Source organism: Pochonia chlamydosporia, chromosome 5 (genome assembly GCF_001653235.2).
Source record: "Pochonia chlamydosporia 170 chromosome 5, whole genome shotgun sequence".
In the NCBI taxonomy this organism is placed as follows: domain Eukaryota; kingdom Fungi; phylum Ascomycota; class Sordariomycetes; order Hypocreales; family Clavicipitaceae; genus Pochonia; species Pochonia chlamydosporia.
In genome coordinates, this window is record NC_035794.1 from 3,084,868 (window position 1) to 3,110,236 (window position 25,369).

The 25,369-nt window shown below is 51.1% G+C and overlaps 6 protein-coding genes across 6 annotated transcripts; 3 read left to right on the forward strand and 3 right to left on the reverse strand.

The window, feature by feature from the left end:
- Positions 1-288: 288 nt before the first annotated feature.
- Positions 289-870, forward strand: VFPPC_06236 (protein family FLILHELTA; the record flags this gene model as incomplete). The annotated part of the gene is made up of 1 exon (XM_018285301.1): positions 289-870. One exon carries the CDS (start codon positions 289-291, stop codon positions 868-870), a length of 582 nt encoding a protein of 193 aa, XP_018142377.1.
- A 134-nt stretch (positions 871-1,004) lies between these two features.
- VFPPC_13988 (nucleoside diphosphate kinase) lies at positions 1,005-1,864 on the reverse strand (the record flags this gene model as incomplete). Its single annotated transcript, XM_018291759.1, has 7 exons — positions 1,005-1,204; positions 1,255-1,320; positions 1,373-1,417; positions 1,473-1,531; positions 1,609-1,652; positions 1,710-1,740; positions 1,845-1,864. The coding sequence occupies 7 exons, from the start codon at positions 1,862-1,864 to the stop codon at positions 1,005-1,007; spliced, it is 465 nt and encodes a 154-aa protein (XP_018142378.1).
- Positions 1,865-2,963: 1,099 nt separating this feature from the next.
- VFPPC_06237 (alpha glucosidase II) lies at positions 2,964-5,933 on the forward strand (the record flags this gene model as incomplete). The annotated part of the gene is made up of 2 exons (XM_018285302.1): positions 2,964-3,048; positions 3,106-5,933. The coding sequence occupies 2 exons, from the start codon at positions 2,964-2,966 to the stop codon at positions 5,931-5,933; spliced, it is 2,913 nt and encodes a 970-aa protein (XP_018142379.1).
- A 580-nt stretch (positions 5,934-6,513) lies between these two features.
- Positions 6,514-11,931, reverse strand: VFPPC_06238 (hypothetical protein; the record flags this gene model as incomplete). Its single annotated transcript, XM_018285303.1, has 1 exon — positions 6,514-11,931. One exon carries the CDS (start codon positions 11,929-11,931, stop codon positions 6,514-6,516), a length of 5,418 nt encoding a protein of 1,805 aa, XP_018142380.1.
- A 1,125-nt stretch (positions 11,932-13,056) lies between these two features.
- On the reverse strand, positions 13,057-15,660 carry VFPPC_06239 (mechanosensitive ion channel family protein; the record flags this gene model as incomplete). Its single annotated transcript, XM_018285304.1, has 1 exon — positions 13,057-15,660. The coding sequence occupies one exon, from the start codon at positions 15,658-15,660 to the stop codon at positions 13,057-13,059; it is 2,604 nt and encodes an 867-aa protein (XP_018142381.1).
- Positions 15,661-19,048: 3,388 nt separating this feature from the next.
- VFPPC_06241 (DNA damage repair protein (Rad9)) lies at positions 19,049-24,597 on the forward strand (the record flags this gene model as incomplete). Its single annotated transcript, XM_018285306.1, has 7 exons — positions 19,049-19,357; positions 19,421-20,417; positions 20,473-20,556; positions 21,100-21,275; positions 21,340-21,372; positions 21,440-21,514; positions 21,601-24,597. 7 exons carry the CDS (start codon positions 19,049-19,051, stop codon positions 24,595-24,597), a joined length of 4,671 nt encoding a protein of 1,556 aa, XP_018142383.1.
- Between the last annotated feature and the right edge of the window lie 772 nt (positions 24,598-25,369).

Here is a 25,369-nt window from a genome sequence, read left to right on the forward strand (position 1 = left end):
ATATTCAAGAAATGAAAAAGCCTTTCAATTGGAACATTAAACCTCGACGATATTCCCATTCCACTCTCATAAATATAGATGCATAGCTTTGCAGCAGTGTCAACGATTGAAGATGGAATTTTGTCAGCTACCCTAGAAGGCGGACGATGGATCAATCGGCTCGGTCAAATTCCACACGATCCACATCGTTCTGTTCGTATTTCGCACTCAAGCTTATCAACAAAGGTCACCTCACGAAGTTCGCCATGCTTGTCGCAATTCTCTCCGTAGACCACCTTTACTAAAATCATGTTTCGCCGCGCCAATAATTCAAATTGGCTTCGACAGCTACGGGTCGGCCGTCCAACCCCCTTCTTCACACCCGGACTCCGGCACGAATCCTCACAAGCTTCTCGGATCGACCGTATCACGGCGCGGCTGCCTCGACGGCTGCAGAAATACACCAATGGTCTTCGAAATGCTCCAGTATCGCACGTCGTGTCGTTTATGATTCTTCATGAGCTCACCGCTATCGTGCCACTGTTTGCCCTGTTCGCACTCTTTCACTACACAACTTTTGTACCTGTGGCGTACATGACATCGCACTTTGGGGACTACGTTCAGTCTGGCATTTCGCGATTTGAGAGATATTTCAGTCGCAAGGGGTGGTTTGGGTTTGGACCCGAAGATGCAGAAAAGGATAAGGCAGACGATGCAGTCGGCAAGTGGGAGAGCGGGGAGCAAAAGTACAAGATTCTGGTCGAGGTGGCATTGGCTTATGCAGTTACCAAAGCCCTTCTGCCAATTCGCATTATAGGCAGCGTCTGGGCAACACCATGGTTTGCAGGTGTGCTACTACGGATGAGAAGGGTTTTCACTCGTAAATCGTGAAATACTTGGAACACAATACGATTACGTCTTGACAGCCATTTTATTGTTCCAACTACATCGCTATGTGGCACATATGTCGAACGTAGACAGCACTTGTCCCCGGGTTTTTATTCAACAATCTCGGTAGGAAGCATTTAAGCCTTCTCGTAGATCCAGTCGAACTGGGACTGCTTGTAGCTGACAACATCACCCTCCTTGAACCAGAGAGCGATCTCCTTCTTGGCGTTCTCGACGGAGTCGGAGCCGTGGCAGACGTTGCGGCCGACATCGATGGCGTAGTCACCACGGATGGTGCCAGGGGCGGAGGCAAGGGGGTTGGTGGCACCGAGGATGGCTGGACGTGTTAGTGGCAACATGGTCAAGTATATTAAGGGTTGTACTTACTGCGGCCAGTCTTGACGGCATCACGGCCCTCCCAGACCATGGCGCAGATGGGACCAGAAAGCATGTCTGTAGCAAATTAGTGTATTGATCCACTTAGAAACGGTCTTCGTATACATACACTGGATGAGACCACCGAAGAAGGGCTTGTCCTTCAGGTCAGCGTCTGTAAAGTGTTAGCAATTGAGTCAATGAATATGGAGGCGAATGTGTTCACGAACAGTGGGCCTCGAGGTGCTCCTTGGGGGGAGTGACGAGCTTGATAGCGGCAAGCTTGAAGCTGGTGACGATTAGCACAACAATTTCGCTCAATGGGCTGATATTCGCCTGATGGGAAACCACTGGTGATGAACGTACCCACGGCTCTCGAAGCGGGAGATGATGGGGCCAACAAGGCCACGCTATACATGTTAGTGCATTGAAACACTAAAAGAGAAGAAACTCTTATCGAGGCTCACCTGGACGCCATCAGGCTTGATAGCAATGAAGCTATTCGCAATTTGTTAGGACGAGAGGTTGTGAAAAAAGCTTTTGGAGGGGTAAAATGGCGGGGTAGAAAAAAAAAGTTGCCGCTCTGGGATGGAGGTGCTCACGTCTGCTCGGTGGTAGCCATTGTGCTTTTTTGTTTTGAGTCTAGAGAGACTTGTGGGATTGAAGTTGAGGTTGGAAGGGCTGAAAGGTCTGGAGAGGTTGAATGAACAGAGTTGGGATTGGGACGCTGGTGAGAGGAGACAAAGTAAATAGCGACGGCGGCCAAGGCGAAGAGGAGAGCAAAAATTGGTGGGGGGAGGGCTTCCAAGGCGCGCCGTAGCGGGTTTGGGCTTGGGTTCCGCTGGTTGCCACCTTGACGTCCATGTACTGTGTTGTCGCTCCTTCCATGTTGGCTTCGTTCATCGTGGTATCCTCTGTTTGTGCCTGAAGCGGGGTCCAGCTGCTCGTGGTGGGGTCTTGCCATGGTGATTTGACGACAGCGGTGAACGGAGCAGTTTGAGTTCGAAGCGGTTACCAAAGTTTTGATGGCCCGGTACAGTGCGGCAATCTGTCCCAACGATGCAGGTTGGGTGTTTTGTTGTTGTTGCTGTTGTTGTATCGCTCACAAGAAAGATAGATGGAGTTGGGCGCCGGCCGAGGCATAATCCTGTACCGGCTCGAAGTTATGATATCTGACAAGCCAATTGCCAATTGTCAGGAGGAAATTGATGCCGTGACTCCGTGCCAATTCATCCTGAAGCACGTCGCAAGTTCATCAGCCCATCAACGTGATTGTTTGCGTAGCATGTCCATACAGTGCCAATTCTACCACAACCGGCCATGTCAGTCCCGTTATCCAGAAGTTGAATCTAACGGGGTCCTTTTTGGCCCCGCCATGGCAACTCTCAGCATTCAATGTTCTCGCACAACCTTCTCATTGGCCAGAGTCGACAACGCCCCGGTCCACAACAGGGAGCTACCAGCAGTGGCTCAGGGGACAGCTTTCATTGACGATGTCTGGTTGAAACTCTGGACTCTAGGCACGTTGCCCACCTTCGACATCAATTAATCCAATTCACGACTGACAGACGGGATCTGGCCATTGTAACACTGCCTGAGCCAGGCTTGGATGTACTGAGGAATCGAGTCATCCCATGTTGTTTTTCTACTCCGTTTTGTGATTTCATTCTCACCATTTCGTGGCACTTTCAACAGCTCGGCCAGTCCGATCTTCAAGGACCATGAGGTCAACTCCTGGGCTGCCAGCCACATGGGCAGCTCTGCTGTGTCTTCTGGCAGCTTTGGCCTGCTTGCTTAACCCAGCTTGTAAGCTCGCATCTCAATGTTGTTTCAGCCTGTAGCTCTGCTGACACCTCGCTTTAGTCTCGGTCAAGGAACACGACTTTAAAAAGTGTGACCAGTCCGGATTCTGCAAGCGAAACCGCGCCTTTGCCGACGATGCTGCAGCTCACCGAACGACCTGGAGCTCTCCGTACGATGTTATTCCCGAATCGGCCAGCCTCAAAGATGGCCAATGGCAGGCTGTGATTCTCAAGACGATCAATAATGGCGAGAGGGCGCGGTTTCCCATTACCGTTTCTCTACTGAAGAGTGGTGTTGCCCGCATCTCTATCGATGAAGAGAAGCGCCAAAAGAAGGAGATCGAACTACGACACAATAGCAAAGCCCGAAAAGAGCGTTACAGCGAGGCTGAGGACTGGGTCATTGTCGGTGGACTGGAGCTGGACAAGCAGGCGCAGGTCGCCTTCCAGGACAAGTCCCAGGTCAATATCAAATATGGCGGCGATCAGGACCTGGAGGTTGTCATTAAGTTTTCACCATTTGAAGTCGATTTCAAGCGTGGCGGCGAGTCTCATGTCAGGTTCAACGATCGTGGACTCTTCAACATGGAGCACTGGCGACCAAAGATAGAAAAGCCCACGGCCGAGGAGGGTAAGGGTGAAGATGGCACGAAGAACGATAGCGGCGAGGATGAGAGCACGTGGTGGGATGAGTCCTTTGGTGGCAACACTGATTCAAAACCCCGTGGGCCGGAGAGTGTTGGCATGGATATTTCGTTTGTTGGATATGAACAGGTCTTTGGCATCCCTGAACACACTGGGCCAATTTCGCTCAAGCAGACCAGAGGTGGTGACGGTAACCACCAGGAGCCTTACCGTCTGTATAATACCGACGTGTTTGAGTATATCCTTGACAGTCCCATGACGCTATACGGCGCCATCCCCTTTATGCAGGCTCATCGCAAGGACTCCTCTGTTGGCGTCTTTTGGCTCAACGCTGCCGAGACGTGGATCGACGTTGTCAAGGAAAAGGACAGCAAGAACCCCCTCAACCTAGGCAAGGGGTCTACCAGCACGCACACGCATTGGTTCTCCGAAGCCGGTATTTTGGATGCGTTCGTCTTTATGGGCCCGACACCCCGCGACCTGACAAAGAGGTATGGCGAACTTACCGGTTATACTGCCATGCCACAGGAGTTTTCGATTGGATATCACCAGTGCCGTTGGAACTACATTTCAGATGACGATGTCAAGGACGTCGATCGACGGATGGACAAATATAAAATCCCTTACGACGTCATCTGGCTTGACATTGAGTACACAGAAGAGAAGAAGTACTTCACCTGGGACCCTCATGCCTTTGCCAACCCCGTTAGCATGGGCCAGCAGCTGGATGCCCATGGCCGCAAGCTTGTGGTCATTATTGATCCTCACATCAAGAAGGTGGACAACTATCCCGTCAGCTCTAACATGCTCTCAAAGGACCTTGCCGTCCACAACAAGGACGACGAAACATATGAAGGATGGTGCTGGCCCGGCTCATCTAACTGGGTCGACTGTTTCAACCCCAAGGCCAACGAGTGGTGGAAGACTCTTTTCAAATATGATTCGTTCAAGGGAACATTGGAAAACACGTTCCTCTGGAACGACATGAACGAACCCTCGGTATTTAACGGCCCGGAGACCACTATGCCGAAGGACAACATTCACTTTGGCAACTGGGAGCACCGTGACATCCACAACTTGAACGGCCTTACGTTCCACAACGCATCTTGGGAAGCCATGGTTAGCCGTAAGAAGGGAGAGAAGCGGCGCCCCTTTATTCTCACTCGTTCCTTCTACGCCGGGTCCCAACGACTTGGCGCTATGTGGACGGGCGACAATCAAGCCAGTTGGGAACATCTGGCTGCCTCTATCCCCATGGTCCTCAACCAAGGTATCTCCGGATTTCCTTTTGCAGGTGCCGACGTTGGTGGTTTCTTTGGCAACCCTGACAAGGACCTGATGGCTCGCTGGTACCAGACAGGTATATTTTACCCATTTATGCGTGCCCACGCTCATATCGATTCGCGCCGTCGCGAGCCGTATATGCTCGGCGAGCCTTACACCGAAATCCTAACCAAGGCTCTTCGCCTGCGTTATTCTTTGCTCCCCTCGTGGTACACTGCATTCTTCCACGCCAACCGCGAGGGTAGTCCCGTTGTGCGTCCCATGTTCTGGACTCACCCATCCGAGGAGAGCGGCTTTGCTATTGATGACCAACTCTTCGTCGGTACTACTGGCCTTCTTGCCAAGCCTATTGTCGAGAAGGACAAATTCTCTACTGATATTTGGATTCCTGATGACGAGGTCTACTTTGACTACACGACTTACCAGGTAATGAAGACCCAAAAGGGCAAGCGAGTCACAGTTAACGCAGCGATCGACTCTGTTCCCCTCCTCATGCGAGGTGGTCACATTTTCCCTCGTCGCGATATTCCCCGTCGCTCTAGCGCGGCCATGCGCTTCGACGACTACACCCTCGTAGTTACTGTCTCCAAGGACGGTTCCGCAGAAGGCGACCTGTACGCAGACGATGGCGATACCTTTGATAATGAAAAAGGCCAGTACATCTACCGCAAGTTCAGCCTTGCTGATAACGTCCTCACATCTACTGATGCCGAAGGTCGCAACGCCAAGTCGGTCAAAGCGGGGAGTTGGCTTAAGGCCATGCGCGACGTCCACGTCGATCGTATCATTGTTATCGGCGCCCCAGCAAGCCTGGACGTCAAGGAAGTGCAGGTCGAGTCGGAGGGCAAGAATTGGGCAGTCAAGGTTGATTACCACGCTGCTGAGAAAGGCAGAGCTGCGTTTGCTGTGCTTGGCCGTGTGGGTACTAAGATTGGCGAGGACTGGAGCATTAAGATTTGAGCGTGTTGTTAGCTTAGACACTGTAAGATACTAGTGACTATCTATTTATTTTGCAAAAAGGCACTATGACTTGGATACTGTGCGGTGAAATGCGAATGGATGTTGCATTGCGTTTGCAAACGACAATTGTCGATCGTGGCGCTCCCAAGAGTGTTGTAGTGTTTAGATGTAAACACTACTATGGCTCAAGTATCTCGATTCTCCACTACGATGTATGTGAAAACTCGTCACAGAAGCACCATTTGCACAATATGATACAACAACTATTCTACCTGCGTTCCACAGCTGTGGGTTTTCCACACAAGCTTATGTCAGAAACGATATGAGCAAAGTACTAGCCAAAAGCCTAAAGGCATAATATAATATATGGGAATAAATATAAGTGTCTAATTATGAAAAGTAAATAACAGAACCAAAACTCATGGATTTCGCGAATGTATCCAAACACATCTCCATGCCTTGCTTGCTTATGATAACATATCCATCAACATATTTAAATGGCGACACGAAAAGTCAAAGCTGTGGGGTATGGTGAACAAATTGTGTAAAACATAAGAATAAACACAGCCAAGAAAACTAATTATCTCCGTTCCCAATTCTCCTCGTCACCCCAATCACCGCCAGAGTAATCGGCAGCCGGCCTTTGAGCCCACTTGTTATTGGCAGCTGGTACGTTCGCTGAAGGTGCTTGTTGTACTTGAGGTTGTGTACCATTTGGTGGGCGATTTCCGCCTGAGCCAGCAAACAGGGGTGCTGGCATCATGTTTTGATGTTGGGGCTGCTGAGGCTGTTGATTTGCTGGTGCCTGCATCTGTAGAGGCGGCACTCCCTGCGGCGGTATACTTGCTTGGCTAGAAATTGAAGGCGTCTTGGAATGGCCGGACGGCGACGGAGCGAAGCTGGGCTGACCCTGGTGTCCCATTCCCGTTTGGCCCTGTGGTTGAAATCCAGACTGAGGCGGTGCGAAGCCTTGTGAATGAGTGGTAATTGGCATTTGCAGAGGATGCACCTGTCCAAAGTATCCTTGGGCTGGAGGCATCTGTCCCGGTGGCGGCTGGCCAGGCATCTGTTGGCCAGGACGCATCTGAATAGGGGCCATTTGACCTGGCGGTCCTTGTCCCGGCACCATTGTCCCAGACACACGCATTTGCGGCGGCATTTGCTGCGGAAGTTGCCCTGGAATAGGACCGTGACCTGGCAACTGATTTGGTTGGCCTGGCATCATCATCTGTCCTCCTGGCAGTTGGTTTGGCGCGACAGGTGGCATGTGCATCTGGCCCTGGGCTGGCGGCATGTTTTGGCTATGCTGGCTCTTCTTGTCGGACCCTACCGTAGATATTGACGCTGAGTCGGACATGCTTGGACGATTCCCATGGCTAAAGGGTCCCTGTTGACCTGGTTGTTGCCAGAAGTGGCTCGGACTATATGGACCCCCGGTCCATTGCTGTGGCCCAGGGTTAGGAATGGGACCTGGCTGAGGCGGCATCATCTGCTGTGGTGCTGGTTTGGGTTTGGCACTTCCACCCTTGAACCACTTCGTCCATTTCTTTTCTTTCTCCTTACCACCTTGTGGAGGGGCGTTGGGATTCGTGGCCGGATTCCATTGACCCTGGAATGCTGGAGCAGTTGGTCCCGGTGGCATTTGCGCGGGTACTATCCTTCCAGGAGCTATTTGATTTTGCATCTGACCTGGCATTTGGCCAGTTGGCAAAATAGGCTGAGGCTGTAGTCCAGGAACCGGTTGGCCGATAGGTGGTTGCCCCATGGGGGATTGCGGTGCTGGTGACTGTCCCAGTGCTTGTACTGGGCGTTGAACTTGACTTGGTGCAACTGGTTTGGGTTGATGCAGCGTGGGTCCATGCGGACTTCCTGGCGTGTCCGGTATCGACTGCTGCACACTGGATGCCATGGAGCTTGGCCGTGTGACTTGGGGCGTCTGATCTGGTTTAGGGCCAGGTTCACATTCGTCATGCTCTTCAATTCGGCCTAGAACGTGTCCCGAGCTAGGCGTAGACGGACCTGGCGGAGCAATCGGAACAAGATTGGCTTGGTTGGCAGTCTGTTTGACTTGATACCCAATAGGATGCTCGGTATCCTGAGTAGGTTCCCGCGGCAGTTGCTTTTCTTGACCGTGTGGCTGAGACGAAGGTTGTGGTTCCTGACCTTCCCTTGTTTCTTGTTTCTGGGGACGTGGTGGCGGAGAACTATGTTGCTGGAGCTGCTGCTGCTGTCGGTGTTGTGGCGTATCTTGCGTTGGAGGTTTGTCATGGGACGGCGGAGACTCAGTTGAATTTTGAACGGGAAAAAAGGAGCCTGCGGCATGCGCACGAATCTTTGCCGGAACAGGAGGGCTTTGTCCTTGAGTGCTTGGCGTCGTGGATTGTGTGTGGCTTGTTTGCACGGCTGGTCCAGTAGCATCAGTCATCGGTGAGGGTGTATAGTTCGGACCACTCATGTTCGCATTTGAAGAGCTTCGCCTGCTTGGGTCCATGGGGGATGGCGATCCCAAGGCAGAGACTTGGCTATCTTCTCGTGGCCGAACGGGAGATACCTCACCAGGAGTGAATGTCGACGCTCGCCGAGGCCCCTGATTACTAACATTAACTTGATTAGACTGCTGAGGATATTGAACAGCAGAGACCGGGGCTGGATCTGAGGCAGGCGTGTGTTGTCCGGACCCATTTGCGCTTTGAGGTCGAATAGGCTGGCCCGCGGCTGCATTTTGAATCTGTTGCAACGCCGGTACCTGGAACTGCGAGCTTGGGCGTTGTTGCAATGACTGTTGCGGACTCCCAGCACTCGCATTTTGAACGTTCTGCGATTGAGGGACTTGAAATTGTGACACAGGAGGTTGTTGAGAGGGAGTAGGGACATTTTGAACCCCAATTGTCTGCGGAGCCTTCACAGGGAGCTGAGACGGCCTGGAGTTATCCTGTGGTTTTGTTGGTTGGCCAGCAGCTGCATTTTGAATGTTTTGAGCCAGAGGTACTTGGAAATGAGATGCCGAGGATGGCTGCTGTTGAGCAGCTGCACCTTGGCTTCCGATGGATTGGGCAATGTCTGGAAGAACCTGCATTTTCGGTGGTCGAATGGGCTGGCCGGCTGATGCATTTTGGACGTTTTGCAAAGGTTGAACCTGAAACTGCGATGCTGTTGTTATTCGTTGCTGCTGCGGCGGCTGTTTCTGCAAAGGCGTTGGCTGGAATCCAGTTGATAGTGCTTCGGTACTTTGTGGTCGGAGTGGCCGAACACCTGTCGAGTTCTGAACTGTTTGCAACGGCTGAACCTGGAAATCTGAGGCCGGGATATGCGGTTGCTGCCGCTGCTGTAATGGTTGCTGAGAAGCCTCAACGACATGGCTGACTTGAGGCACAGGTTGAATACTTTGAGATGGTAGGGGCTGTCCGGCTGCCGCATTTTGCACATGTTGGATTGGTGGGGCATGAAATTCCCAGGACGCAGACTGAGGTTGATGCTGTGGTTGAGGCTGTAACTGTCCTGCCTCTACGGTGTGAAATTGCTGCGATGCTTGAACTTGTGACTGGGGCCTCACGGACTGTTGTTGTACTTGAGTGCTGGCGTTTGGCAAAGGATTTGAAGAGAGTCCGTCAGTAGCCGAGATCCGACCTACCTCTACTGTTCCGAAATCTTGGACTTGATGAAGTGGCCCAAAACTCGACGCTTGCTGTTGTTGAATAATGGGGTCCTGAGTAACGCGTGTAGAGGTAGGTTGGATGGTCCCTACAACAGTTTGGGGTCGGGGAGGTTGACTAGCGACTGCCTCTTGGATCCGCTGCAGAGGTGATGGCTGCAATTGTGACGCCGGTCTTCCATGTTCTGATGATTCAGCTTGGCCGGATTGATGCTGCTGTACGGGTGTAGGACCAACCACTGAGTACTGGGACCCGTATGGAGCATGATTCATCACGGGCATAGCACTGGCTGGCCGGGCTGGTTGCATCGCCTGTGCAGCTTGCCAAGGAGGCTGTTGAAATGGAGGGTTTTGAGATGGCAGAGGAGGCTGGCCAGCTTGTGTTTGGTATGCAGGGCGCATGTGTTCGCCATGAAGGACAGAGTCTTGACCAGGTTGAGTGTTCTGGGCTATCTGCTGAGTTGATTGAGTTTGAGGCAGCACTTGTCCAGCATTGTTGATTCCCTGCCCTGGCTGACTTGGTGATCTACCTCGCGCGGGACGCAAAACGGACGGAAATTTAGACACGCCTTCAACCTTTTGAATCTCTTCCTGTGGTTGGGCTGGCGGAGGGACGATCGCAGGTTGTGTTGGTGGTTGTTGCGCAAGCGGAAGACCCTGTATCGAGTTTCTATTCCTTGCAGGCTTCAGAATTGACGGAATATGTGTTAGGGAAGCTTCAGCACTGTCGTTTGTGTTGTTGTCGGCCGGCTGTTTCGTCGTTTCACCTGCTTGGGCTTGTGGGGGCGTCGCTGGTTGCGTTGATGTGCTTGCTCCAGGATTCTGCGGTGGTGACAGTATTTGAGGGACAGAACTCGGGTCCATGCTGACTGAATCCCTTTTTACGTTCATCATTAGAGATACTTCGCGTTGGAGCCCTATGCTTTGTCTCTTTTCAGATGTAGATAGATGCGAAGTCGTAGTCGTCTGGCCAGGCACGTATGCTTGATATGTAGGTTGTTGAGGTTGCTGCTGTGCAATAGGCGTGCTCGGTGAACCTGGCTGTTTCCTAGCAATCTTGAAGGTCTCTTGCTGGACTGAGGCAGCTGATCTACCCGATTGCTCTTGTGTGTATCGACTATCATCATGTCCATGGTATTGCTGCTTTCCTTGGTCTGCGTCAAATTGGGCAGCGATTGGTGCCGCAGTCAAGACTTGCTCTTCATTCTTGGCGACTAGCTGAATGGGTTGTTGGACTTGCTCTGGTGGCGCTGCTTGTGCAAGTTGGACATGTCCGTTTCTCGTAATATTGTCAGCATCCGCAGATTGCTTCCTTTCGGGTTCTTTTGGCGCGTTTACGATGGGAATATCCTTTCCGTCAACAGGGCTGTATTTGGCTGGCAACTCAGCCATTCCGGCTCCTGACGCCGCTGCCATAGCTGTTTCAATCGGCGCTAGGACACTGTTGTCTGCAATCTCGACGGGATCCGGGTGTAGCTCAACATGCGCCACAGCCGTATGTTCTGTGGGCATCTCTGCGACGAATCCCACGGGATCGAACCGATGCATCGTGTCCCCCATCATTTCCACCGGCATCTCACGACTGTCAATCATATGAACTGCAGACGAATCTGGTGCTTCTGCAACGACGAATGTAGACTCGACTTCGGCAGCTTGTGGCGACGAGACTGGCTCGCCCTCAACCACAGGGGCGCTCTCGATAACCGGAGGGCTTTCAATTACCATACCGCCCTGGACAGCGGCATCAGCAGGTCTCGGTGACACTGACGGCTCGCTCTTTGCCATCATAGGAGTTGTCTTGCCGCTTCCCAAAGGACTGACGCCCTTGGCAAGTGCGGATGCTGCCGTCTGAGGAGTTCCAGCCCCTTCAACCCTCTCACTTATTGCCCCAACAACGGTTCTCTTGGCCATTTCCTCTTCCTCCTCCATTAAAGGGCTCACATCGGCATAGGTGCCAGGGCCAAGGAACATGAAGTTCTCTGGCTGGAATACACCATCCACCTCGCCTTCATCATCCCCTTCCCATATTGCGCTGATTGGTTTGGCTGTAGCAGACATGCCATACTTGTTGACGCCGCCGTTGCTCGCGGAGGCCGCTCGTCTTGCCTCAGTGCCAGTGCCAGAGGCACCACTGCCAGCCGAACTCGTTTGTCGTTTCACCTGCTGCTGCGATTCAAGTCGTTCCTCGGGAGCCAGGTCTGGTGCTGGCGCACCGGCCTCAATGAAGTCGGGGAACTCATCGCCTTCTGATGGGAAGTGGTATTGTATATGACCTGTTGGCTTGTACTTGTAGAACCAGCGTTGGCCGTCGTAGTCCCATTCCCAGCCGGGAGGCAGACCGGCCATTGTAGGATTCGTCGTCTCGAGGTCAAGTCGTCTGTGTTTCTCCAGCAACAATCGTCGTCGTGGTTCGCTTCGGCTCTCGTCAGCTGGAGTTTAGGTCCGCGATGTATCATCCCCACAAGATCCAGGTACGCAGATCAAGCAACAACGCTCGGCGAAAGCAACGAAAGAGAACAGCTGATGAAGCAGCTTGACGCTACAAACGCAACACAGCTCGCGGAGACTGATGCCTTACAGGAAACGAAAAACGACATGTTGCGCAGTTCAAGGGTAACCGCCCATCACCTTTCATCCAGGACACATGGGCGGCGCCACAATTCGCGGCTGAACTGCACCAGGCATGGACTTTGTCACTTTGTCCCTAGCTTCAATTTTGGGGCAGCCTGGTTCAATGTTCCTTCCCCAAGCTGGCTGAGGTGAACCCGCTTAACGACCCTGACCCTTGGAGCGGGGAGGCGCACCCCTAGCTCCTTCCTCAAAAGCTCCATCTGGTCTGTTGCCAGACTGTCAATGGACGACTGCATCTGGCTTGGCAATCGCAAGTTTTATTGCAATGTAATTTCTGTCGGGTGCTCGTAAACCGTATGTCTAGCTAGTCTTGTCTGAAATTGGCTTGAGACAGAGTGAACAATGTCGGCTACTGGCAGATGAGAAGTTGAGTTTTCAACGTGTGCTAGCTACTGCAGCCAAGAGGCTTGCGCAATTGAATACTTGTTCGCAATCTGACGGCAAACACAGCTGATTCCCTTCATCCCAACTCCATCCCACAACTTCGTGCACGAATAAGACGAACTCATGGTCCCCCACTTCAAAACATCCATAACTTTGCGCTAATTGCACGTCAATGTCTGTCCAGGTCAACACTTTATCGTCAGCATTCTATTTTTGTGGCTTCTTCTGTCTAAATATATCCATTCATGTTGTGTGGTGCACTGCAATAAATGCCTGCTTTCGCTTTTCCATGTCTGGGGATTGATCAGCATTGATCTGCGTCACCCTGAGAAAACACGATAATGGAAAAAGAGGTGGAGATGCAAACAGCGGGCTGTCCTGCCTTGCCTCCGGGTACCTAAAATAACTAGAGGAAGAAAAATGGATTGGAAAAACATAATTCGTTATGCCCCCATCTCAAACCATGTCGCTCTGTGGCTGATGTTGTTGACTCTTAGTGCCACTCCGGTGGCGGCCAAAAAATCGCGAACGTTGTTGCGAATTCACCGACTGCGTTGGTGTGAGCGCAGCACCAGTGGTGGATGCTCGTGGCTCGCTCTCAGCTTCTCGTTGTTCAGCGATGTCTTTCTCTCGGATGGACTCCATTCGTCGTGCAAGTGATTGATCGCGCCGATTTTCAAAAACATCTTGGAAACCAACGATTGCTTCCTCGTTCGTTGTGGGGAGGCGTGTGCTTCTAACACTGTTATGACGGGGCATGGCGCCTCGTGACGGAGCCGGTCCTAGGCCGTGCCCAGCAGGATCATCGTGAAGCTGCTCTTTGCCATTGCTGTATGGAGGCGGATGAGAGCCAGCATAGTACATGGGATATTCTCGACTGCCACCAGGATCGACACGCAGAGGGCCTTGGATGCCAATCTGTTCCAACTGAGCTAGCAGCTCAACAACGAACTTGTTGTGACGGTTGAGACGGAGAAGCTCATTTTGGAAATTGCTCTTGTGAATGAAAACCATGTTCATATTGGCAGAACGAATCTGATCAACGCCGGTCATTTCCGTAATAATGGTCGGCTGGTAGTCACGTTTGTTGGCCAAGCAGAAGTCGAGCATACGGGCCTTCAGTTCTTCAATCATCCAAGCAGGAGTACCAAATTTGAATTGCAATGGAATGACATCAGATAGGCCGTTGGATCGTCTTTGGTTGAGAATAAATAAAGTGTTGAGTATAGAATTAGGAGCTTGAACAATGTGGCCTTGTAGCTTTTTGAACTCGGTGTACAGAAGAGAAATCTCCGTCACGTAGTAGTCGTCGCCAGTCATGTTAGCGCCAGTGGAGCCATAAATGGTGACGCGGTCACCAACATCGAAAGGATGTTTGACAAAGACAAAGATAATAGACTGTAGAAACTCTTGGGCGGTGGCCTGGAGAACCCAAGCTAGACCCAAGATCGATGTGCTTGCTGACGCCAAGCCAGCTGCTGTAGAGCTGGAAAAGATTGATACAAAGACAATGATGGAGATGACTATGATGATGAAAAGGAATACCTTATCGAGCTTCTGAATGACTGAGTCGAGATCCTTGAGGGAGGCTGCAATGGCCTTCTTCTCTAGATGGATTTCGTTGCACACCGCCTCGAATTCTTCGATAGATATATCGCCATTGAGATCCTTGTCAAAAACACCGAAAGCCGCATCGATCTCTTCCTGTGTGGCAAAGACCTGTTCCAAATCTTCGGGGTGAACAGTCTCCCGGTCCTCCCGAACTACACTGCGGTAGATGAGACGAGCCAGGGTGTGGGCAGACGAGGTAGATCGCAACAGCTCAGAAACGACTTTGCGAGGCATATTTGGGTTGACCTTTCTGCCAATAAGGTCGTTTCCAACACGGTTGGCAACATATCCAACCTTCCCAAGCACTTGCCGAGCGCCTTCGTGAAAGTTGGCCATGGGAGTCTGCGCACCACTTGCAGTGCGAATTCCGTCCGCCCCCTGCCAAAACTTGTCCGTATCCTCCAACTTTCCTTTGGCAAATTCGAAAAGCTGCACAAGCTGCTTGATGTCGCCCTTGTTGTTCTCAATTCGGGTAGAGTAAGTGCGTTGGTGAAACGAGGTCGCAATCCACTGTATAAGAATCTTTTCGGCGAAATTCAGGGTGAACAGGACAAATAGAGCAATAATGACCTTGTTGACAATATCCACCCAATCGTTTCCAGAGCTGTCCTTATCAGGTTTACCACCTCGATGTCCATTGTTGGTCGGCTTAAAGGAGATCAAAATAGCTAGGAACCAGAGAAACAGAGCAGTGTGCAGCTCGAGCTGTGATCCAATATCTCGCCATTTTTTGGCATTGGTCGACCCCATCATGCGAGCAACACCGTGAAAGAGGTGTGGGAGCAAACTGGTGATCATTCGGGATACCCACAAGGAAGCCCATACAATCTCAAGCCAGATTCCAAACCACATCAGCTGCACGCCCCCTTCACCTCCAACAAGATTGCTCCCATCGTTGTACTTGAAGGCACCAAGAAGAACAGGGATCAAAAGCAGTGCCGCGCCAGGAAATAAATAGACCACATAACGAATGAAGCGAGGGAATTTCTTAAGAAACAGCCAAAACTTGTACAGTGTGGCATCCTCGTTTCTCTTCTTGACATGCTCCTCCTTGTTGACTGTTGGATTAAAAGCATCTTCTGGCTCGACATTATGAGCTCGGTTCTTAGATCGAGTCTTGGTCGCCTCGTGCTCTTGGTTTGAGATGTAGCGCTCTGCCCGCAGGAGCTCCAGATCATCGGTAAGACGGCTGGCATCAGCCCGCTGTCCGGATGGTGACATGGCCATCATTTCGATTCCTGCCGAATCTTGAGGCTGCAAGGTGTTGAAAGTGTCCAAGGATGGCGGAGAGGGCTTTTCATGGACGAAATCGCGGTCATTTTGATTGGAGTCTTGGAACTCAATGTCAGGGAAAGGTTCCGAGTCTGCTTGTGGTTGGTGGTGATGGTGATGTTGCGACTGGTGATGACGGTTGAGGTCGCCATCGTGAGGTTGTCCTGAGCTGGCCATCTTGGGCCTCATTAACTATGTGGAGGATCTCTGAACCTCGAGACCAATTGGCACACACCCAAAGGCAGAAAGCGGTAGATGTATATCTTGTGTAAGCTCCGTCAGCGCGACGTCACTCTGAGCACTTCGCCCAATGGAAACAGAATTCCAGATTGGTGAGGTCTCAAATTGCGAGTTCAACGCAGAGTAGTATATGTTGCTGAGCTTGTCAAAATGCGACAAATACGTCAGAGGTTCCTAAGTGTATGATGTCCTCTTAATGGCTGTTGGCGGTAGGTCCCTGTTGCGAAATGTCAGGTGGAGCGAATGACGAAATGAAGGCGCGAGGGTGGGTATTAAGCTGAATGTATGTTGTCGTGGCTATCGCGAAGAACAAAGAACGAATGACAAGGAGACACAAGTCCCGGACCAGGTTGTTTTCCGCCGTGAGGTAAAAAGAACAAGTTGACAAGGCACTGTACAGTAGCAAATTTTAAACACAAAAGGCCCGGGAGGGCGGTGGATAAATAACACGGTCAGACAAAATGGAACTCTCCAAGGAACAATAGAAGAAGCGCGAGAGAAAAATCGAGATGGGATCGGAAGGGTGTGAGGCGACAAGAGATGACTGGCTGGCCAGATGGAGACGGTGTGGGAAGGGAAGTGCTCGATTTGATCCAGTCAATGTTTGGCAATGTTGGACCCTCGGAAAGCCGTTTTGAGAAAGAGGCACCAAACGGATGGGAAGGAGCGTTGCAGGTTTGTCCTCCATCGACGAGCAAATCGAGGCTAATTGTTAAATCATCTGCACCAGGCCTCTGAACTTTACATCCAACAACATCCTCAGCCTGTACCTTGATCAATGATACTCCGTACATGCCCTCAGCAAAATCAAGGCACAGTCCCCACGGGCCAAGACCTTGTTCGACTTCGGGAATCACAGGCTCGTGCAAGGGTTAGTTGAGTCGTGCTCCACAAAGTAGACACTACACCCACTCTTGAATCAAAAGCACGGAGTTTTTGCTGCACCTTGCAACCCCGAGATACACCAACTGCGTCTGTGGAGATCTGCCAGCAGCTTGCTTCTTGGCTTCATCCACATGCCTTGGCAGGAAAAGAATTGACCAACGAGTCATCGCGCAATAGCGAGCGTCGGTGGAACCTGAGAGACCCCGGGTCTGTTCTGAGTTCCATCCATACGATTTCAATTTTCCCACTCTGGTGTGCGTTGCCGTCACATTGCAAGCCGGCCCCTTGTTGCAGGAACTGTAAGAAAAATCTTACCATACCGATATCTAATATGTTGCTGAAAGTTCTTCAGCAGCTACAATCATGTCGCAGAGCGACTTCGTCTCTATTGTCGGTTATCAACACACCCAAAAACGCCAAGTTGTGCCGCATCTGCAAGGGCCAACGCCACAGACCTTCAAAGGAACGAGTCTCAGTTCACATACCACCAGGTGAGTTATCAGCCATGATCAACCAATGGGACAATTTTATTGGATTTTCTAAGCGAACGGTTATCTTTGTTGCAGCTATTTTCCGAACACAAATTAGTTCTACAGTAGATTCTATGTACTGTACCGCCTATCCATGAACAGGCACTGTTCCATTGACCGAGAACTTTTTTCCACCACAGGATTGAACCAGACATGACGCCACCAAGCTCGAGATTGCTGCCAAACATCTGACGTCAGGGGTAGACGCATGCCGACAAGGGCATGTTGCACACGAGACAGCCAAGAAGGTAAGTTGCCAAGGCTTCTAGGAATCGGACGTGTTTACACTATGCGGTCATATATATTTGCCCATCTACCCTTAAGTACCTAGGTATTATCTAACGTATCCCAGCATCCACTGGTACAATCCGCGATATGTAATACCTCTTACTTGGTCAAATGCTTTAGACCTCCCCCCATACGTCTCTGCCTGCAACATATGCTCCGGCACCTTCGGCCACTTCCACACACCGGATGCCGATCACTCGCATATTAGCCGTTAAAAAGAAAGGTCCCTTGGCCTTTGCCCACATTGACCAAGGTCCGGCGCCGTCCACAGATCGGGAGCCGTACTGTGACTGGACCGCGAGCTACCGGCGTCGCACCCAGTCCCGTTCCGATAGATCGAGACTGTGAGACGCGCAAGCTGTTGCGGGAGAAAATAGACGAAATCGTCAATCCAGTCCGACCTTTTCTGCTTGGCAATCACGGTGCGTCACGGCTACAGTGGAGTGGCGGCGCCAAAATCTAAGCCAATCTCTTGCACAGAGAGACTCTGTTTCTCAAAGGGGGGGTTCCCATGGACGATCTCCCGTGCCATGATGGGCTGCAATTGTTGAGTTACGATGACCATGCTGTCGGGGTTTGGATTAATCGCCAACAACAACTAGTTTAGGCCATGCTTGAGCTAAGGCACCTCATTAAAGCGCCACATGCATCATCATAATTTTCACCGCAGGGCGGATGGGTCTTCTGTAGCAGCCCATTCTCATTCACCCAATGCAATCTTCAAACAACACTCTCCGAAGAGTCTCGATTAGATTCAAAACCTAAGGACAAAGTGAGGGAGGGGCTCGTCTCTTGACCAGTTTGTTCCTGCGTCATCAAGCTGAAGTGGAAACAAAAATAAAAAAAAAAAGCCCTTGGCGCTTTCAGATTCAAATACAGTACGGAGTACACAGATGAAACATGTTTTCCGGTAACGTTCCCCTTTCAACATGCAGCTTCGTTTCCCCCGCTCAAATCCTGATCCGATCATGAAAAAAATTGGTCCAGTTGGCGAGGCTTCAAAATTCAGAATAGAAACACTCTCCTGAGACAATCCTCGACCCTCCCGTAGACCTCGCGGGCCGCTGACCCGCCCGTTAGCTGCCAAGTTATTCCCGGTTGCCCCATGACCAGGCACTAAAAAGAGCTATGAGGCGCCGGCCTTGTTTGCATCTACTCATCCACAATGCCGCAAAGTAATCAAGTAAACAAGAACTGGCTGCCGGGAACAATACACTTCTCAACCCTGAGGTTCTCTTGTCAAAAGCTGCTCCGTTCAGGCTCGACGCTTCTTGCGTCACATCACTAAAGATGGGAGTCGTTGCAGCTCGCTTAATATGTATATCATCCACAGGCATGGGGAGTGCAGATCAGCTCACCCCTGCCGTCATCATTTAACCCTTCTTCGTGAGTTGAGAAGGTGCGGATCATCGTAGGAGCGCAGACTGTCGCACAGCTGACTCTCCCCCTCTTTGGGAGCTAGACAGCCTCTGTTTTTGTAGGATTTCAACGCTTTCAAGTCGCCCGCAATCTTGGGGTATGAGATATCATCACGTCTTTTCGAGCTAAGGGACATGGCAGGCATACCAGACTCTTTAATTGTGTGAAAGAGGTAGGTACCCAATCCTGGGCCTTCTTTCAGGATGCAACGGAATTGCTCCGAGCCGAAATATGTGTTCCAAAACTTTGACAGCTTGTACGACTGCTACAAAGAGTTTGGAGGAACAGCAAACAGCAATGCCTTCACCCGGGTTGTAAACTCCTGTGTCAACGATTATTGCAACAACCCGTTTCCCGAACTAGGCGGCTGTGGACAATGGACACAGGCGACGGACCTCGACTTCAGTATCACTTACAATTCCTCTATTTTCTTGGGTTACACTTCATTCAATAACGACGCCGCGTGCGAAGACGTTAAAGGCAAGGTAAACTCGGATCTTGCAGGGCCGGGGGTAAGTCACTTGTTATAAGGATCAAATGCACCCACCTCTTCCAACATCTAATAATATCTACAGGTGTTTTCCTCGTACATGATGCAGTTGGTGTTGATTCTTTACCTATGGTTCTTCCTTCGGCTATCTCGACAAGGTCCACCCGTCGTCTCCTACGTCTCGAAGAGAAGAACGCAATTCCAACAGGCCCTTGTTTCCAAACAAAGCAAGCCAGCCAAAAGCAAAATGACAAGAGTTTTCCACCGCCACCACGCTGTGCTGAAGCACACATTAGTGGAATTTCAGGAAGCGCAGTGTTTCTTTATGCTTGCGTCTCAGATTGCAGTTCTCTGGTCAACGAGGCATACCGCCGCGTTTGAGTCTCACACACTGCGCTCCCTACTACAAAACAACAGCGTGTCGGGCATGGTGTCCAGCACGGGGATCCTTCCAGTGGTGATGGGTATGTGGTGTCTTCAAAAGATGCATAAATGTTCGCCTTGGAGCTTTCTTCTGTCCGTCGCGACGGTTGTGTTGTCAGAAGTTGCGTTGTATCAGACGAGAGATGTTCCCAATATGGACCAGATTGTACCATTCGAGTACAACGGCTGGCCAGCTAGCTGTGGATTCAAAGCGCCGCCTCTCGTCTACTGTGGTCTCTCGACAGCTGAATATTACACGCAGGTCTTGATACGTGGTGGGCCAAAGTTCTTCCTGCAGTGGTCTAATCCGTACTGCCTGGTCGTCTTTGCGCTGACCGTTATATTTTGGCTCAGAACAGCCATCATGGATGCTTTTAAAGCTGCCTCATTTCCAGGGTTCTTTTTTGAACGTGTTAAGAAGTCTACGAGGGTTCAGTCGCTTTCAGGCTCGAAATGGGCAGGATGGCTTCAGCAGGCTTCTGGTCTGGTAACATTTCTGGTCGAAGTCGCCTTTATCGCCGCCATGGTTATGGATATTACGGCATTTGATGGGTTTGCTTACATTAATTTGATTGACTGGGACGCCTGGTCATTTGGACAAATTGTTGCCATTACTCTTTGGTTTCCGGTGGTAAGCAAATATGTATACTGGCTAATTTGTGAGTTGATACTCCCTATGCTGAGAGTCGATTTTATTAACTAATCAATGTCAAGTTGGCACTGAGGCTTACTCGAAAGCCCGTATTCCAAGCCCATACAAGATTATCAAACAGCAGGTGGATAAAAGTGGCGGTGATGGTAAACTAATACCCATTTCTAGCGCATGAGCATGTCTGGTGATGCAATCGGGAGGATTTTTAGGGTTGCATTGATTTGAGCTATTTGATGCATGATGAATAGAGGGGAAATTTACGGAGCGAGTTTGTTGTTTTTCCAGATGGATTGGTCAGTAGAAGCCGGGCCAGCATTTGTCAAAGAAGTATCGTCGAGTTGTCCAACGTGCTGCCATAGAGAATCGCCTACGGTGCTAGGAATTCGTGCAGCTTCCGGTCCACGCGTTGTTCGACGTACAATTGATCCTTGGTGGGCATCAAGACCTGAACATGGCACTTCACTTACAATCCTCAATTTGATGCTAGTTGGATGACGAGTCGGTGAGATGGCACTGGAGATGGGTGCGCAATACGTCGTCCTGTCACTCCTGTGCAAAGGTCAAACATTGAAGCCAGCATCTGGCAGCTGGTTGAGGGTAGCCACGTGACAACGCGTTTTCGGCGCGGTCAAATGCCTCTCCACTTCCTTGCGGCTCCCCACGCACCTTTTGGTGGCTGATGGATGCAGGCGAAGATCGAGCGAGTAACCGTGCCTTGAATGTTCAGAATGCGCTTGAAAACGAAGCGATGACGCGGTTCCCGTCTGTTGCGCAGGCAGAAAAGGCTGCAATGGAGGGTAGAAATGCGTCTCAAGACAGTCAGGCCATCCTCGACGCCATGAAGGCAGAATTTGGAGTCGGCACGGTAAGTACTCAAGTTGGGGGCCAATTCTGTAGATGCGACATAATGGATCCTAACGGCAGAAAAGTTGAGCAGTTCGCCACTCAGAAATCGAGTTGAGGTATGAGGCACTCGGCAGTGGCAGCAAATCTTCTCTTCAGGGCCAATCAATCATTAACCCATTGCAGAAATCCAGCCTTGTTCCCAAAATTGACGAATTGGTTACACAGCAGGGCCATGGCCAGTCGCGTGCTGCGCCTCAGGTACGTTCATTTCATCCAGTCGTCGGTGGCTACCCCAGGCCAGGCATACAGACAAGGATGCACTGACAACCCCGGCCATGAAAAAGAAAGCAATAACACACGAGGCTGCAAATGACGTGTTTGCGAACCCTACCGTGAATGAACTTGAGGTTGGAGGGACACGACTTGACAACGACATACCAGATACGGCTGTTGTAGAAGGCGCCCTTCGTCATGGCGTCACGGATGACTTGACGGCCCAAATTGACAACCACGGAGCGTTGCCAACTGTCGACAACAAGTCCGTGTTGGTGCCTCGGCGTGGCCAAGGCACTGCAAAGATGGACATCTCCCAGCAAACGCCCACGCAGGTCAACGCGGACAGGGACTATGCCGAATTTTGCGAACCGCTACCCTCGAGCCCTACCGAGCCGACGCAAATCACGACAACCGATGAACCAAGGACGCTGAATCCAGATGATACTGGTGCTGTCAACTTTGGCGATCTCGGTGAATTTGGACGTCCGTCTTCACAAGTCTCGGAGGATGGCGGGTTCGATAATACGAGAGGGGAATGGAGAGCCCCAGACGATACCTCGCAGTTACAGTCGAAGGATGCGTTTACACCATACAAAGGGCATAGCCTGGCCCCGGAGACACCTGCACTACCTAAGAACCCGTTTGGAACAAAGAGCAATGGCGCCGTTCCCTTTGGAGGTACACAGCTGTTTGGCCAGACTCAAATGCTTTCGTCCGCCGTCAAGTTGGCCAGTCCAACCTCGTCGAGACCTTCTCCGAACATGTTTCTCAACTCAATATCGCCAAATATCATGGAGACTTCGCCGTTGAAGAATCGAGCTAATGTTTCGTCGCCAACGGATATTCGAACGTCGAGTCCCACGAGATTACATGAGGTTCCCGCGACAATACAGAAGGATAAGATCCTGACGCCAGTTGCAGAAGAAACACCTATACCCCGGCGATCTCAAAAGGATGACTTAATACCAGACTCACCTACATTAAAACCTCCGCGACCATCATCTGCTGGACGCCAGCCCATGGCACACTACGAGCCCATGAAGGAATCGCAAGAGAGAAAGAGCAGCGGGGACGGACGCGACGTCCACTCTGTGTCAGACAACGACTCGGACAATGCGTTTCAGGAGTTGGACCGCAGAAGACGGGTTGAAAGAAAGAGGGCTCAGGCTGCGGCTGAAATGGATAAGGTCAGCTTTATGCGCACCCAAAGACGAGTGTCAGATGAGCAGGCTGGAAGGAAACGACGAAAGCTGGGCTCGGGAGACGCACAAACCGAAAGTTTGAAAGGCGATGCCCAAGGTCAACCACCCGTTGTTCGAGACTCTCAGAAGGCTATCACCCAGTCTGCCGAACAACCCTCGGCCGAATCTACGAAAGCTACTCCCGGCGAGGCTGGACAATATGCGGACGTGCAAGGAGAGCGCTCCGATATGTCCTTAGCCCCCGAACCTTTGGACGAAGAAATGATTCCAGCAACTAGTCCTCCTGTACGGTCCTCGCCAGCTATTTACCGACGAGATGCTCCATCAGCGTCAGAACCAGAGTTGCCGGTGCTGAGGAAGAGTAGAAGCGAACAGGATCAAGTAGACTTGGATAACTCATCACTTCCACCAATCCGGCGAGCGACACGTCGCACGTATAGTAGACGGGGCCGTAACACTCGGACGCAAATGACTGTGGTATCATCCGCAGAAGATGCGGATCCAGTTCCAGTCAAACATCCAGAAGAGACAGTCGACGGAATGGGGGGCTCAGAGGATACAATAAAAGCGATTAATGCTCCGCCAAGCTCTTACTCGGAGCCGCCAGTTCCTATGGGCACTCGATCCCGCAAGAACGAGCAAAAAACACGAACGCCACGCAGATCGTTGAATATTATCAATGACCTCCCTACATCCTCTAGCCTTACCACTATGTCTGGCACACCCCTACCATCGTCCAAAACCACTCCTGGGACACAAGACTCACACATATCGGAGCGCGCCGAGTCGGTTAACTTGGCATCTCCCAATAACAGTGTGCGACCCTCGCGACGGCCAGGACGGAATGCAGGGAAGTCCGAATCCCCACAGCCAGTGACCAAGGCTATGAGACTGTCACGGCGATCCTTGCGAATAGATTCGGATTCTACAGATGAGCTTCAACATTCACCATCTGTGCCGGCCCTCAGCAGGAGCACCCACTCCAAGTCGGCGCGGTCGTTCCGAGCAAGTCTTGCTTCGGTGTCGCGAACTCGCCGGCTCTTTGATGGGATGGCGTTTGCCTTATCATTTTCCGAGAATCAAGCTCAGAGGACAAAGCTCGAAACTAAAATTACTCAATTTGGTGGTACTATTTTACACGAGGGGTTCCAAGAATTGTTTGAACAGTCAGCAGCAACTCACTGCAGCACCACCGAAGACGACAGTACTTCACCCTTACGGTTAACCAAGGCCGGTCTCGAATTTGGCTTCGCGGCCGTCATTGCAGACTCACATTCGCGGAAGGCTAAATATATGCAGGCACTGGCACTTGGATTGCCCTGTTTAGCGCCGCAGTGGGCAACTACCTGCTTGAAAAGGGGGGAATTAATTGACTGGACGCCGTATCTATTATGCGCCGGTGCGTCCCAGGTTCTTGGAAATGCCATCCGCTCACGCACTTTGCTTCCCTACTCTGCGTTGGAAGCCAGTTTATCGCATACCATCGACACACGAGACAAGTTTCTTGACCAGGAGAGGCTCCTGATTGTCATGGATCACCGAAAGTCGCGTAAAGAAACAAAACAACAGTATCTATTTCTAGCATTGGCCATGGGTTCATCCGCAGTAGCACGGGCCACGAGTACTGCACAAGCAGGCGAAGCAGTACGTGAAGCGGAGCGATCTGGCACGCCGTTCAGTTGGATCTACGTAGATTCGTCGACAAGCAGTGTAGAAGATGTATTATCAGCGGCACAAGAGTCCGGCAAGAGGAAGAGAAAGGCCATTGAGCCGATTGGCCAGGCGTTGAATGTACTCACGGATGAGCTTATGATTCAGAGTCTAATACTGGGACGGTTAGTGGAACCAGGGGAGATGGAGTAGATACTTTATTGCCGGCAACGGCTGTAATGACATTTTTAAGCTCATACTACAGTGTGAACGTGTTAAAATTTATGTGTTGCAGTTGGCGTTTCCGTTTTCTGATTCGCCCCTAGTGGCCGTCATGTGTGGCTTCTAAACCTATTAGTTGAGTTGTTCCCGCGCACATTGCCAGGTCATCCACGCTTGCAAACGTACCCGGATGCTCTGTAGCTAATACCGTCATACAATGTTCAAGACAGCTGTACTGCTGCACAATACTATCCTCACGCAAAATTTTGCGACTAACCTGCATGTTCGCGGTAATTGTGCCTCCATCTCTTGAGGTTGGGCAACCCAATGGATAATCCCACTGTGGCAAAGGGATGGTCTAAGCCTAAGGGCGCGCGAGATTTCCCGATACCGGTAGTCAGACCTCCTATCTGTTTCGAAGTTTGGGACTGTCTTCTCGGCAATGATAGAGCCTAGAGTTGAGTTGCCGTACTAAATCACACGGGCCAGAGTGTCAACCTTCATATGTAGTCTGCTGTTTTGAGTAATATCGTAGTTAGAGATAAAGCCTTTGTCTTCGTTCAATAGATAACAGTACAATATGCTACCGCCAAATCCCATCGTCCGAGATTTCTTTTCTCAGCCGGCTTCCTGAGCAATGGCACCTGAGTCAGTCACATGGCGAGGCTCAAGCTTCCCACACCACTTCCCCTCCTCCACCGCGTCTACACCAGAAACCCCCCCCCCCCCCCCCCCCAATTCCTTTTATGTCTCATCTTAATGA